The sequence below is a fragment of the Aedes aegypti genome, chromosome 2 (genome assembly GCF_002204515.2).
Source record: "Aedes aegypti strain LVP_AGWG chromosome 2, AaegL5.0 Primary Assembly, whole genome shotgun sequence".
Classification (NCBI taxonomy): Eukaryota; Metazoa; Arthropoda; class Insecta; order Diptera; family Culicidae; genus Aedes; species Aedes aegypti.
In genome coordinates, this window is record NC_035108.1 from 27,479,102 (window position 1) to 27,491,894 (window position 12,793).

General features: G+C 38.8%; 2 protein-coding genes across 2 annotated transcripts; one reads left to right on the forward strand and one right to left on the reverse strand.

The window, feature by feature from the left end:
* The first annotated feature begins 298 nt into the window (after nt 1-298).
* Nucleotides 299-2,450, forward strand: LOC5566324. Its single transcript, XM_001650659.2, has 3 exons — nt 299-691; nt 758-1,960; nt 2,019-2,450. The coding sequence occupies exons 1-3, from the start codon at nt 644-646 to the stop codon at nt 2,313-2,315; spliced, it is 1,548 nt and encodes a 515-aa protein (XP_001650709.1). The 5' UTR covers nt 299-643; the 3' UTR covers nt 2,316-2,450.
* A 6,822-nt stretch (nt 2,451-9,272) lies between these two features.
* Nucleotides 9,273-11,429, reverse strand: LOC5575912 (probable N6-adenosine-methyltransferase MT-A70-like protein). Its single transcript, XM_001662238.2, has 3 exons — nt 11,087-11,429; nt 9,555-11,019; nt 9,273-9,490 (listed from the first exon to the last, which is right to left on the reverse strand). Exons 1-3 carry the CDS (start codon nt 11,292-11,294, stop codon nt 9,376-9,378), a joined length of 1,788 nt encoding a protein of 595 aa, XP_001662288.2. The 5' UTR covers nt 11,295-11,429; the 3' UTR covers nt 9,273-9,375.
* Nucleotides 11,430-12,793: the final 1,364 nt, after the last annotated feature.

Genomic DNA, 12,793 nt, shown 5'->3' on the forward strand with positions numbered 1-12,793 from the left:
TAGGGGTGGATGGGCGTCCTAAAGTTATTACAGCTAATACAAAATTTGGGAAATTTCCAAATAAAATGCCTTACGAGGGGGTGGTTGGGTGTCGAAAGCCTTTTTTGGCGTTATGAATTTTATGAATCAACTTTTAGAACCAGTTCATAATCCACCTCCTCATTAGTCAAATGATCTGCTCTATAGAATTTATGGACCATTTTAACGAGATATGCCGTACAGTACTAATGAATTTTATGTTTGAGAGACCGTTTGACCGTTTAACAATTTGTAAAATTTTATGAGATAAAATGTTTAGAAATTAACCTTACGAATTGATAAAATTTCAGCTTACAGGTAAAAAATATATTCATTCGAGTGTCTTTTTAATTGACAATCTCCTTTACAATAATTGAGTGCGCTTGCGCTCAGCTGTTTCGTTGAATTCTCTCCCAGACGATTATTCTCACGACAAGCCAGTATTGCCTAGATTGATAACGAACAGCTGATGGTGAAGCAAAACATTGGCAGGTAGCTTGATATACAATCCGGGCTGTACTATACGTATGTAATGTATCGAAAAAGTTTTTCAGCTGTAGGGTTGTCTACAACGTAATAATTTTCATGATTATTTTGCTTCACGATCAATTACCAGAACATTAAAATGGTTGTGGAGAATTCTGCATTACTAATCGAAGATCTACCAAATGAAGTGAGTTCGCATTGCTTTGAAGTGAAATGTCTGGAGAATAAACTCATACCGAATTGTGTCTCGTAGATTCAGCTGCAGATCCTGGAATATCTGAACTTCAGAAATCGTTGCACGGCCGCAGAAGTATGTCGATTGTGGAATTCTTTGGCGTTCACAGGTCGCTCCATGGACCGAGTATGTCTATGCATAGACATTACCGAAACCAACATGAAGTTGGTTTGCTCTACTTTGAGTAACAGTGTTAGAAACTATCGCCACATCACGGTTAATTTCAACAATCAATCGATTAGCATGATGGATCGTTTATCTCAAGCAATAGGAGAAAATGATGGACTAGAAAGTTTGACATTGTCGGGAATGGATAGAATAGAACCAGTACAGTTTTTGATGCTAATAGATAATGTGGCTCAGTTGAAGAAATTGTGTCTTCATGGACAAAAAGTAAATAGTTCAACGGAAACTATATCGATAGAAAATTCTATGGAAAGTCCACCTTGGCTAACAGCCTTATCCATGGATTCTTCAACTAGTCTTCAGCGACTTCAAACATTGCGCCTGTTGATCCCCGGAAGAATTTCACTTCCGTCGAAGCCATTTGCACGTAAATTCCCCAATCTCACTCAACTGCACCTAACAAGCCAGCATCCATCCAATGTCGCCGTATTCCATGAATACAGAAAACAACTGGACAAGATTTCGGTCTTAGCTCCTTCCAGTCTATTCGTCACCGCCTTCGGCAGCATAAGTTTCCCTAAGCTAAGGGAACTTTCTATGGGGCGGTTGGAGCTCCATGATCAGCTTGTGGTAGCAAAGTGTATAAACTTTTTCCAAAATCCCGTCCATTCTGGCAAACTGCAGTCGCTTGTGTTTCATCCGAAGTTCATGATGCGAACGCCGATATTTTCGACCATTTGCGTCAATTGCAGTGCGCTGAGAGTGCTGGAACTAAGCTTGGACTACATGGATGGGGACGCCCTGAAAGACGTTACAAATCTTCAGAATTTGGAGAAATTATCACTTCAAGGCACAGCGTACTTCCGAGAGACACCTCATTGGCCATACCAAATAAAAACGTTGGAAACAGTGCGCATCAGTGGCAGTAGATTTCCGATCAGCCTGTTGGAGTTCATCGCCGACATTGCTCCTAATTTAAGTAGCCTCACGATGGAGGATGTGGAGAATCCAGAGGAACTATTCCGGATTTTACCGGAGCTGGTAGCTACGATTCAAAGTTTTCGATTGAGTTACTCGGAGGGATTTGAGAGACCGGTGAGTAGATATTGTATGATTTTAGAATAATTCTTCAATTATATCCTCAATATTGTAGCCTACGTGTCACCCATCTGGATTACTGCGGAGCATGTTCAATTTGGAAACGTATCATCTGCAGAGGGTGATTATCAAGCATGGCATCCAGGGTTGGCTCCAGGATGCGCCCCAGCTGAAGAAGGTCATCCTGACGGATTGCAGCACATTGACTGATACTCATTTGGTGATACTGACAACGAACTGTCCCAAACTGGAACGGCTCAAGCTCAAGCGATGCTCGGAGATAACGGTTCACGGTTTGGAGGAATTTCGTTGTAGGATTCCCTTCTGCAAGATTAATGATGATGTTAATTGAGCTGTGATAGATAGTTTAACTGCAGTTAAGCCCTCTCTTTCCCATAATAGCAATTGATTAGTTAAATTTATAATATTAACCTGTAATATAAAAATATTTTGATCAATAAACACGTCATTTTTCTCATAAGATTAATCTGTAGTTTTGATCGCAATCTTTAGCTTTGATGCGAGAAAGTTCGCGTCTAAATGGATAATGAAATGCACAACAGACTTTTGGCTACAGTATAGGCACATGGCCTTATAGCCTTTCAATATATTAAATTGGGTACCGTGAGGGCCCCTAACTCTGCGCAGCTCCTAACTCTGCGCACTTTTACCAAAATCCATCAAAATCTGGTAAAATACTTAAATTTTTGTTTACAATTTTTTTTTTATATATTACTACAATAGTAATAAAAAAGTACACGAAGAATTTTCTTGACAAATTTACATTTATTACTTTAATAAAATATAAAATAGCTTTAAAAATATTGAAAAACGTCCAAATTGACTGCCCGTTAGCAAAAATGCTAAGGGAGTACCTCATCACTTAAGTCATTTGAAGCAAATTAAAGAGAATATATTTCAGATTTTTAGTACGTAGGCACTAGTTTATTTATCGAGCAATCATCACTGGTAAATTGCAACTTTTTTTCTTCATTTTCTTATTCTTCTTAAGATCGCATAGTAAGGAACCATTTTTCAACTATGTTCCTTACTATACGCAGCAGTTATAAAACGTTATTTTCAACAATCAACCCTCCAGAGGTCGATATTGAAGGGAACCATCGACTTGTCGACACCATCGAGATATGGAATAGAAATGCTTTGGAAAATTGTTTGAGGAATCATAGTGAGGGAAGATTAAAAATGACGTCCATCATATTTTAAGGATTTCTACACTCCGTCCCCTCAATCCCTGTCACGATTTTTACAGTACCTAATGCATGCATTGTCACATTTTCATAGACTCTTCCTCCCCTCAACGATGGACGTAATTTTTGAATGCTCCCTAATCATACAATAAAATATTTTAGATTTTTTGAATAGTTTCATGAGTCAATATCGAGTAATGGAACATCGAGGTTTAATTGTATTTGCTATATAGAAACGCCACGCCACTGCCATACTGTTATTGATCTGCAATAGGAATTGTTTATTAATCGAACCCGAACCGAACCAAAGAAAATTTGGTTTTTATATTTTCTAGTGAAAATACATAAACAATCCAAGCTAATTTCCCTTTACACGCCAAGGGTGAACGCAAAAAAAGACGTAGAGTTTACCCTTTTTGTATGTTGGTTTAGATTTTAGAAAACTAAGTTAATTACATGTTTTGGATATCATATGATGATTTCGATTATTTTGTTGCACTTAATGGCATTCATTAACAGTAATTATCATGGATTGAATTATAGATAAAGTTCATTTCATTTAGTACACTTCTATGTTAGAGACATTCCACGCTCCATTAGGGACGTAAAACCGTATATAGTAAGAAAATGGAGATTAATTCAGAGTTTAACTGCTAGTAATGCTTTTAGTAAAATACTTTAACTGTTATAAAGAATTTATCGAGTGCGCAGAGTTAGGAATCTAAATGCGCAGAATAAGGAGCATTGCAAAAATGAGTGCGCAGAGTTAGGAGCACGGGCACCCTTGACAAAAATTAAAAATTTACAATAGAAATCATTACTCAGTAAAGCTTTTATATTTTTTCCTTATACATAAGATCAATAAGTATTTGCTCCCAAAATTTCAGACTATTGTGTTTTGTTTTCAATTAGGTAATTACAGCTGTTTGAAATTTGAAAAGCCTTAAGTGCGCAGAGTATGGGGCCTTCACGGTACAATCAAATTAGAACAGTCTTCAATGTGGTGTTTTAGCGATATGAAAACTTCGAAACACTGAGAAAATATTTCACATCGATGCAACTTGAAATGACATGCAGACTGTTCCCATCTTGTTGAACGATACCCATTGGTGGAATAAAATTTAACAACATTTTAAGTTCGGCAGTTTGGCCACCTTAAGAAAAAGTCGATAGAAGTGCTGAGAATATTATGTAAACTTAGGATTTTTGCGTGATTTCCAACTATTCTTAGATCAATACACTAGATCTGTATGATTTCCGTTGTCTTATAAAGTTCCCAAAGGAATGAGATTTCTCAAAATTTGTCATTTTTTTTTTGTCAATTTTTTATTGATGGGGTGAAATGAGCCCCTTATTTTTGGTTTTAAAATTATCTCATATAATATAAAAATTCAATCATAAAGTTATTAGTATTTCCCTAAAAATACTTTAGGAATTATTTCAGAGATTCCTCCTAAGAGTTCTTGATAAATTCCTCCAGTAATTCTTTCGAGTATTTCCCAAGGAAGTCATCAAAGTTTTTTTCACGTATTTTACCAGGCATGTCTCCAGAGAAAAGCCTAGTATTTTTTAAAGAAATCATTAGAGAAGAAGGGAAATTATTAAGGAATTCTTATCCTATGGAACAAATTTAGAATTGATTAAATATTTAGTTTATCTCATTTACTTTTCAATTCGCAATAAGAATGTTCATAGAAAAGGGGTACTTATCGTTTCTCGGCTATTGATAAGCTGCTATGTTAAGGGATGTCCTTCCTCTCCGATGAATTATTCCTCGTACTAATGGCGGGTTAGATATTAAAACACGGATAAGAAGAGAAGAAATTTTAGTGATTGCTTCATTGCAGTGTCGGCCTACACTGAAGTCATACAATTCGCTGAGCTTCCGAGAAACTCTATGGCAATGATCAATGTACGCCATTTTAACGAAAAAAATGAATCCGAAGATCGAAAACCTTAATATTTCAATGTAGGACCATCCAACTTGATTGCATGTGAGCCTTCTTACCTATTTTTGAGATAGGCAGTTCTGTCAGGGTGTAAATAGTTATTATTATGCATGTAATCAAACCGATTTACGACCTTCCACGTGTTAACGATCTTGAGGTGGGGATATTTGCGTGCCGGGTATGCGTATCTTCCTGTTGTGACATCACTTCTCCACAATGGCTTGGAGGTTTCCTTTTTCATTTCGGTTGTTCTGGAAAGATAATAAAACAAGGAAAGGAAGGGGCCACATCACTCCACAGAATGGCGGCCCATCTGATATTAGTTTGTGTTAAATAATTATTGTTGTGAGTAGAGATCCTGAAAGGGAGAAATGCGAGTAGGCGGTAAGCCGCCAATCGAACCGTCAAAATCCCCATTAGCTTTCAATATTACGTTAAAACGTGGTTTTTATAGTTGAATAAATGTATCGATAGTTTCTCGTCTGTTTCTTTTCCGTATCGTAGTTCCGTCGATTCTATCCACCTCGAGTTTTGTCGACTCCGCTCGGGCAATGAGGACCGCGATGAAATGAAAAATATAAAAAAATATAAAAATATGAGCATTAGTGTTTATCTATTATTTAATGTGGTTCTCATTTGCTTTCAAATACAGTCAACTCTCCCTTACTCGATATTCCATATCTCGATATCGAGCTAGAGAACCATAGTAAAAGTTGGTTTTCATGGCTGACATGATGGTACCTTGGAACGCAGTTGCACTGCTTTTGCGTTCTGTAACTCGATACTTCCTCAACTCGATGGTCTCTTCAATATCGAGTAAGGGAGAGCTGACTGTACCTAAGTAACATGTGAACTCTGCCTCTATCATGATTGTTCATTATTTAGGCTAAATATACCTGTTTATACCTGTACATCAGAAAAAAGAAAAACGACTACGAATATCTTGCAGCGCAAAGTTTAAGTGATCGAATATTCATCCTCTCTTCGACCCTGCACTATACTATAACCTCCTAACATAACGCAGAGCTAAAGATTCTTTCCTGCGTTACACAATCTGAACAAGAAACCATTTTCAAATACTTCCCATAATTTATGCGAGGCAAAACAGATTCCACTTTCTACGTAATGTAACCCAGCATAAACAGCTGCCCAACTCTCCAGACCTGCGCCCTCCAAGATCCAAGGTGCTGCTGCCTTACGTTCAAAACTTCTTTCCTCAAAGTCTGTCTATTTTTTTTTATATCTTTATTAACGAGATTTTTAGCCCTAGGCTAGTTCGTCTCGGGAAGTCTGTCTATCAATTACGAACTGCATACTACAATACCAATCAGACCCTATTCCTGACAAGACACAGAGTCACAACCCCAATGTGATGGATTTACCCACAACCTTGCCATAACCCCTCTTACGTTTCGCTATCCTCGGAAGTCACCCATATTGATGCTTGGCAAAAAATATCAGTATTCAATCCACAAATCCCAAATTACACCACATTACGTTGGTCCGTTTGGCGTCGCCAGTGGATACCTGTTCAGACATTCTTTTCTTTCAAACCCCATTTCAAGCCTGTCCCCCCACTTTATCAATACGAATGTTGACGAATCACGATAATCTGAAGATCGTGACCAGAACGGAGGTAGGATTTATCACTAGGGACCAACCACCACCAGTTAAATTTTGTATCATCATCATAATTTGTAAAATGAATATATTTTGATCAATAATCAAATATTTTTTCATAAGATCCATATTAAAAAGTTAATTTTCCGCCCATTTAACTTGTACCGGGATTTGGGACAAATATTAGTGCTCATTCCGGGAAATCTTGAGGTTTCTAAGATTTTCAATAAACTTGTATGTTTATTGAAATGGAAAAAAATAACTTCACAATGTTTTACAATTAAATGATAAACGATTGTTTACCAAGATAACATGTTGAAATAAAAAATCAATTACAACAAATATATTCTAATGAAGTTATTAAACAAAAATTAAAGCTTACCTTTACTATTTTTGTGGGCTTCGTAGCCGCGCGGTTAGTGTCACCAGGCATTTAGCCGCATCGTGCTTAGGAGTGTGGGTTCGATTCCCGCTGCAGGCTGTGGAAAACTTTTCGTGAGGAATGTTTTCCGACTGTGCCACTGGGCGTTGCATGCTAGTCCGTTGTCTAGTGTGGTGCTTCCTTCAAAGGGCAAAATGCCCACTGGAAGCATTATCGTGTCAGTGTCTTAAGGGTATGATGGAGAAGTTTACAAATTCCCTATTATAAATGAAAGTATGGTAAACATTCAAATCACAATATTAAGACAATTTGATCCAGAAAATGTGAAAATTCATCATCATCATCTTCTAAGTATAGGAACACGTTTTTAAATCATTGGAAATATTGTAGTGGATCATACTAAAAGTTGATTATTGATAATTGAGAATTTGAGTGTACTTTCAGATTGGCTTTCTCAGGCTAGAAAATTCAGCTCAAAGTCGCTTTCTGAGTTTTGCCAAGAATCGTCTACTAAATATTGACCTGAATTCTTCCAGAAAGTTAGCCAGAAATCCTTATTTTTCTTGACACTTTGATTCCCAAATCACACTAAAATTGTCTTTATTATTATTTTTATTATTATCTTTTATTTAAACTTGAATTTTGAAAGAGGGAAAAACCCCTTTGAGTGAATTCTTTTTGGAAATCTAAAATTGTCTTTATAATAAGAAATATCCGTTTTTTGCTTTATATTTCATTATTATAAGATCACAAAAATAGCATAGCATAGCATAGCATAGACTGACTGTACATGTCAATGGTTGCTACTCCGTGATTGATCGGAACTGGTAAGAATTGCACTACGATCCAAATGAATAAGGGATGGGAGTTTCCGCTTACTCTCGAAGTGCAATTTTAGCAGATCTAATATTATTGATCAATAACGGCGCCGGCCAAGTCCTTACAGTCAGTTGGGATGGGGAAGGAATGTTAGGGTGTAATGATTGTTGTTTCTAGGGACCGAGAATACCTCTGCATCTCCACAATCACCACGGGAAGGGTGTTTATTAGTGAGGGAGGAAAAGATCTGGGAGTCACCTCTGGTCGGTGATGCGATCCATGGACAAGGGGGAAATATACGACTTATATTTAAAGCTTGTTTTGTATTTTTGTCTCGAGAAGTTTTTGGTAGAAGCTTTAAAAAATAGGTCAACATCTATAATGTCGAACAATTCAAAAGACGATTTTATTAATGACGAAAACTGAAAATTACATGTATATATTTTAAATTATATGAAACAGGAATAATGCCGACACTTGTAGTGACGAACCATACATAGTTTGTTTGAAAATGAGTATTACTGTGCATTTTGTCTCGATATGGTAGAAGTTTTAAAAAATACGTCAACATTCACAATGTCGAATAATTCAAAAGATAATTTTTAATAATGTCAAAAAGAGAAAAATATATGTATATTGAAATTGTATAAGAAAATAGCATAATGCCGACACTTATAGTGACGAACCATACAAAGTTTGTTTTATTATTACATAAAAGTTACGCTTTCAAGAAAAAATGTGTTATCATAAGCATGAAACGAACTCACCAGTTGGTAATCCATTCTCGACTAAACACAAAACTGACAGCAAAACTTCTTGGCGTTCCGAAAACAAACCGTCTTGCTAGGGCCTTCTCAAATACCTACCCAGCAAGACGCTCCAAAACAGGAAAAAAAATTCTCCGGCGACGAAAACGCGCGAAATCGTGAGCAAAATCGATCGGGCGACGCAAAACCGAACTGTCCTGCTTGGGCCTCACGAAGCACTACCCAGCAAGACGCTCCAAACAGAAAAAAAAATTCTCCGGCGACGAAAACGCGCGAAATCGTGAGCAAAATCGATCGGACGACGCAAAACCGAACTGTCCTGCTTGGGCCTCACGAAGCACTATCCAGCAAGACGCTCCAAAACAGGGGGAAAAAAAATTCTCCGGCTATGAAAACGCGCGAAAGCGTGAGCAAAATATATCGGACGACAAAAAACCGAACCGTCCTGCTTGGGCCTCACGAAGCACTCTTTAACAAAGCTGTGGGAAAGAAAGGATTAACTAACGGTGTAATGAAAATGGAAGGAAGCATCGTTCGTTTGTCAATTAATACTCATAAGATTAGTTTTTAATTTCCAGTGTGATACCTAATGAAACACTTTTATTAAGCAATCGTTACTATTAGTGAAATAATGGAAAAAATAAACTCTTCACATGCGATCGTAAAACTAGGGATTCTTTCCGGGAGTCATGCAGTTCCCATCGGGGTATCGTTTCTGAAACGAGCTGATCAATTCCGGATCCACTAACCGAATGCCGTCCAGTTGGTTGCCGAGCGTAATCCTAAAAAGAAAATGTATCATTTATTTCATCAATCTTTACTTTAGTTTCCCATAAAACAACCTACCAATTGGGTTGAACATTGTGCGGTCTGCCGAACAGTTCAATCTTTCTCGTACCGGGGCTCAAACGCTCAATGATGCCGTAGATTTCATCCGGCTTGTGGCTGGTAGCGCGAACTTCCGCGACAATCACATCGCAGTCTAAACCACGGTTCAAGTTCGGTGGGTTTCCCTTCATTCCCACCAGACAATGCTCCTTCCCGTGATTCAACCAATGCCCAGTGCGACCGGTACGAATTATTCGCTGCAGTTGATTGGTTTTGACCCAGATCAGTTCGTCCACCCGTTCGTAGCCCCAAAGCTTGAGACACTCGCGACCAAGCTCCATAGCGCGGCCAGTAACCCAAAGGAATATCAATCCATCGTCCTGCAAGGCCGGCACTCCCAGTTGTCTCATCTCATCGTCAGACATCGTTCCGTAAGGAAGCTCCATGTGAATATCCCAAGGCGGATCTGCCATTACTACGGCGAACTTGCCCAAAACGGTCATGTCCAGATAACGCAAGTCGCATTGGATCCACTGAGGAGGATACAACGTAGCACAGGGATCAATAGTCCGCTTTGAGGCCTCTCCCTCAAACTTCGAACCGGTATTCTGACCCACATAGGTATCCACCTCATAATGCACATACTTGCAAGTATCCATATGGAAGCAAGTATTCAAAAAACTGCAATCACCCAAGGACTCATCAGTGTGCGACTGGATAATCTTCTTGAAGTGTAACTTATTACACTGAAACTTGATTTTGTCGTCGTCCTTTTCCTTTTTAATCTCCACTATTTCGAAACCATTATTGTCATCACTTATGATAACATCGTCGTCATCTTCGCTTTTCAATAAGGCATCATTCGCAGCCTCGAGTGAACGCAGACACTCAATTCTGGTTCCATGGGGACAGAATTCCATCACTTGAGCTCCACCTTGCGATTTGAATTTTTCCGCCAACGATCGCTCCTTGGCCGTTGGCTTCGTCAGCAGTTCCAGAATTTCCTCGCCCACTTGCTTGCTTTGCTTCTCCCGAGTGGAAGGCAACGATAGCAACGACATGATATCGGAAGTACTGCTCAAGGTACTGGAATCGCCGGGTTTCTTCAGCGATTCCTCTTTCACTAAACCGCCTCCCAAACGAGCCATCTTCGAGTCCGAATCCATCTCTTCCTTGATTGCTTTTCGTTTGATGGCTTCCCGTTCGCTCTGGTTGAGCAACAGATTGTCGTGCAGGGATTGAAGTTTTCCATACTCGGCCGAAATGACCTCGTACCCTACCGTTCCGCCAATACTGACCTCCTTGATGTTGACCAAATTTTGACCGGACAATTTCTGCAAGCAGTACAGGATCGACTCGTTGGTGGTGGACCTCTGGATGATTTTCTCAACCCTTTGCGCTATCTGCATCGAGTTGGACGGCAAAATCAGGCTGCGATCCGCCAACACTTTCACCAAAGTTTTCTCCACTTCGGCATCGATATCTGGAGAAAAATACAACGCAAACTTCAATTACCTAGGTACAAGTAACACCCTGCAATCCCATCTTACCTTGTTCCAGTTTTATCGCCGTGAGGAGAATCTTGCTTTTATCGTCTACCGAGGAAACGCCGGCTTCAGTTTTGATCAGGCCAACAACACTCGGTCCCGGGCTGCTTCCACCGAGCAGATCCTGCCGCTCTTTTTTCCGTTTCTCCAAACGTTCCCGCAGGGTGTTACGTTTGGCCTTGAGGGCGTGAATTTCCTCCCAGGAGGACATGGTGCCGAAAGTAACGAATAATACGGCCTAAATTTACGATATTGATAAGCAACACTGTGATCACTTTGCTGAGCAATTTGGTTGTTTACACGCAGGCAGACGCGTCAAACCGCAAAAGTACCGTAAACAAAACGCGACTTTTCTGACAGCTTCGCGGTGCGTTTAGTAGCTACGGTTCACAGGGGTGTTTCATGTGTGGCGTTGTCGTTGAACTTCGAAAAATCGAATCAAAAGTTTTTTTGTCGGTAGCGATGGGGGTAGTACTGGGACTTTTAATCTACCCTAAGCTCCTTCCCTACATTTGCCTTTATAAGCCTCTATTACGTTCATCACACAGACGTTCCTAAGCAATGTTGCTCAAATGGTCACTGCGTACCCTAGCAGCAATCAGCCCTTGCCGTAGTTTTGAAGTCTGATATTCCAGACTACTATAAAACTATGATAAGACCTGAAATGCTACTAAAGTGGTTGAAGTGAAGAACGAAATAGTTTTATTCAAAGCTCCTCATTCCCCATTTCATTTTATCAGTCACTGTCACATAATTACCACACTTTTTTGACATTATCACTATTATCACCGATCATCTCTTATTAACTTTCGTCATACACATCATAATGTATATTTCCCATTATATCACTTCACTTTCACAGCTACAATTTTTATCAAAATTACCTCACACTACTTTCATAATAATTCATTTTTGTTACTATTTACCATCTAACCATCATAACTAAATAATTAAAAAATAATCAAACTACGATTTAGCACTACGATCAATAAAGTTACAGTAGAAAAATAAAATCACTTTGATGAATTTTACTGCACTCACTGTCATTATGAACACTCTTATCATGAATGTGTTAAGAACTAGGCAATAGTTTTTATATTCAGAGAAATTATTGCTGAATGTATTATAACCTTCTGAGGGTTCATATTATGTATTTTTAACAAAACTATCACAACAATATTCAATGCAATTCACAAATATTTTCATCACCACACATTTCTTCAAATATCATTATTGGCACTCTCACAATCACCAATTTTAAAACGACGAATGCAACGCACAATGGATCATTAAAATAACCAAAACGGCCGCTATGGAAAGCATAGATAGCGCCACCGTAGCCATGTGTGTTTGACAGAACAGCAATGCTGTCACAATGTTAAATCCCATATACAGTGGCGCCTTTGTTTTGATGCGGTGAGCACTTGCAAAAACTATCTTCAATGATCCATTACACAAAACACCTATTCTTATGTTGCATTATAAAACGATTGATCACACGTAAGCTTTGAAACTTAACCACCATTACTGATTAGTACAAAGGATGCTACAGCTCATGTAAACGAACTGAAACATCAACAACCAGTACTGGTTTATAAGTAACTACTGAGCCCTGGCGGTCCCTTCGTTCGAAGAGGACCTGATAATAGGCCTCCAATCGCGAAACGCAACATACTGTTAGCCATCTATACTTTGGTAGCGCAACTAGTC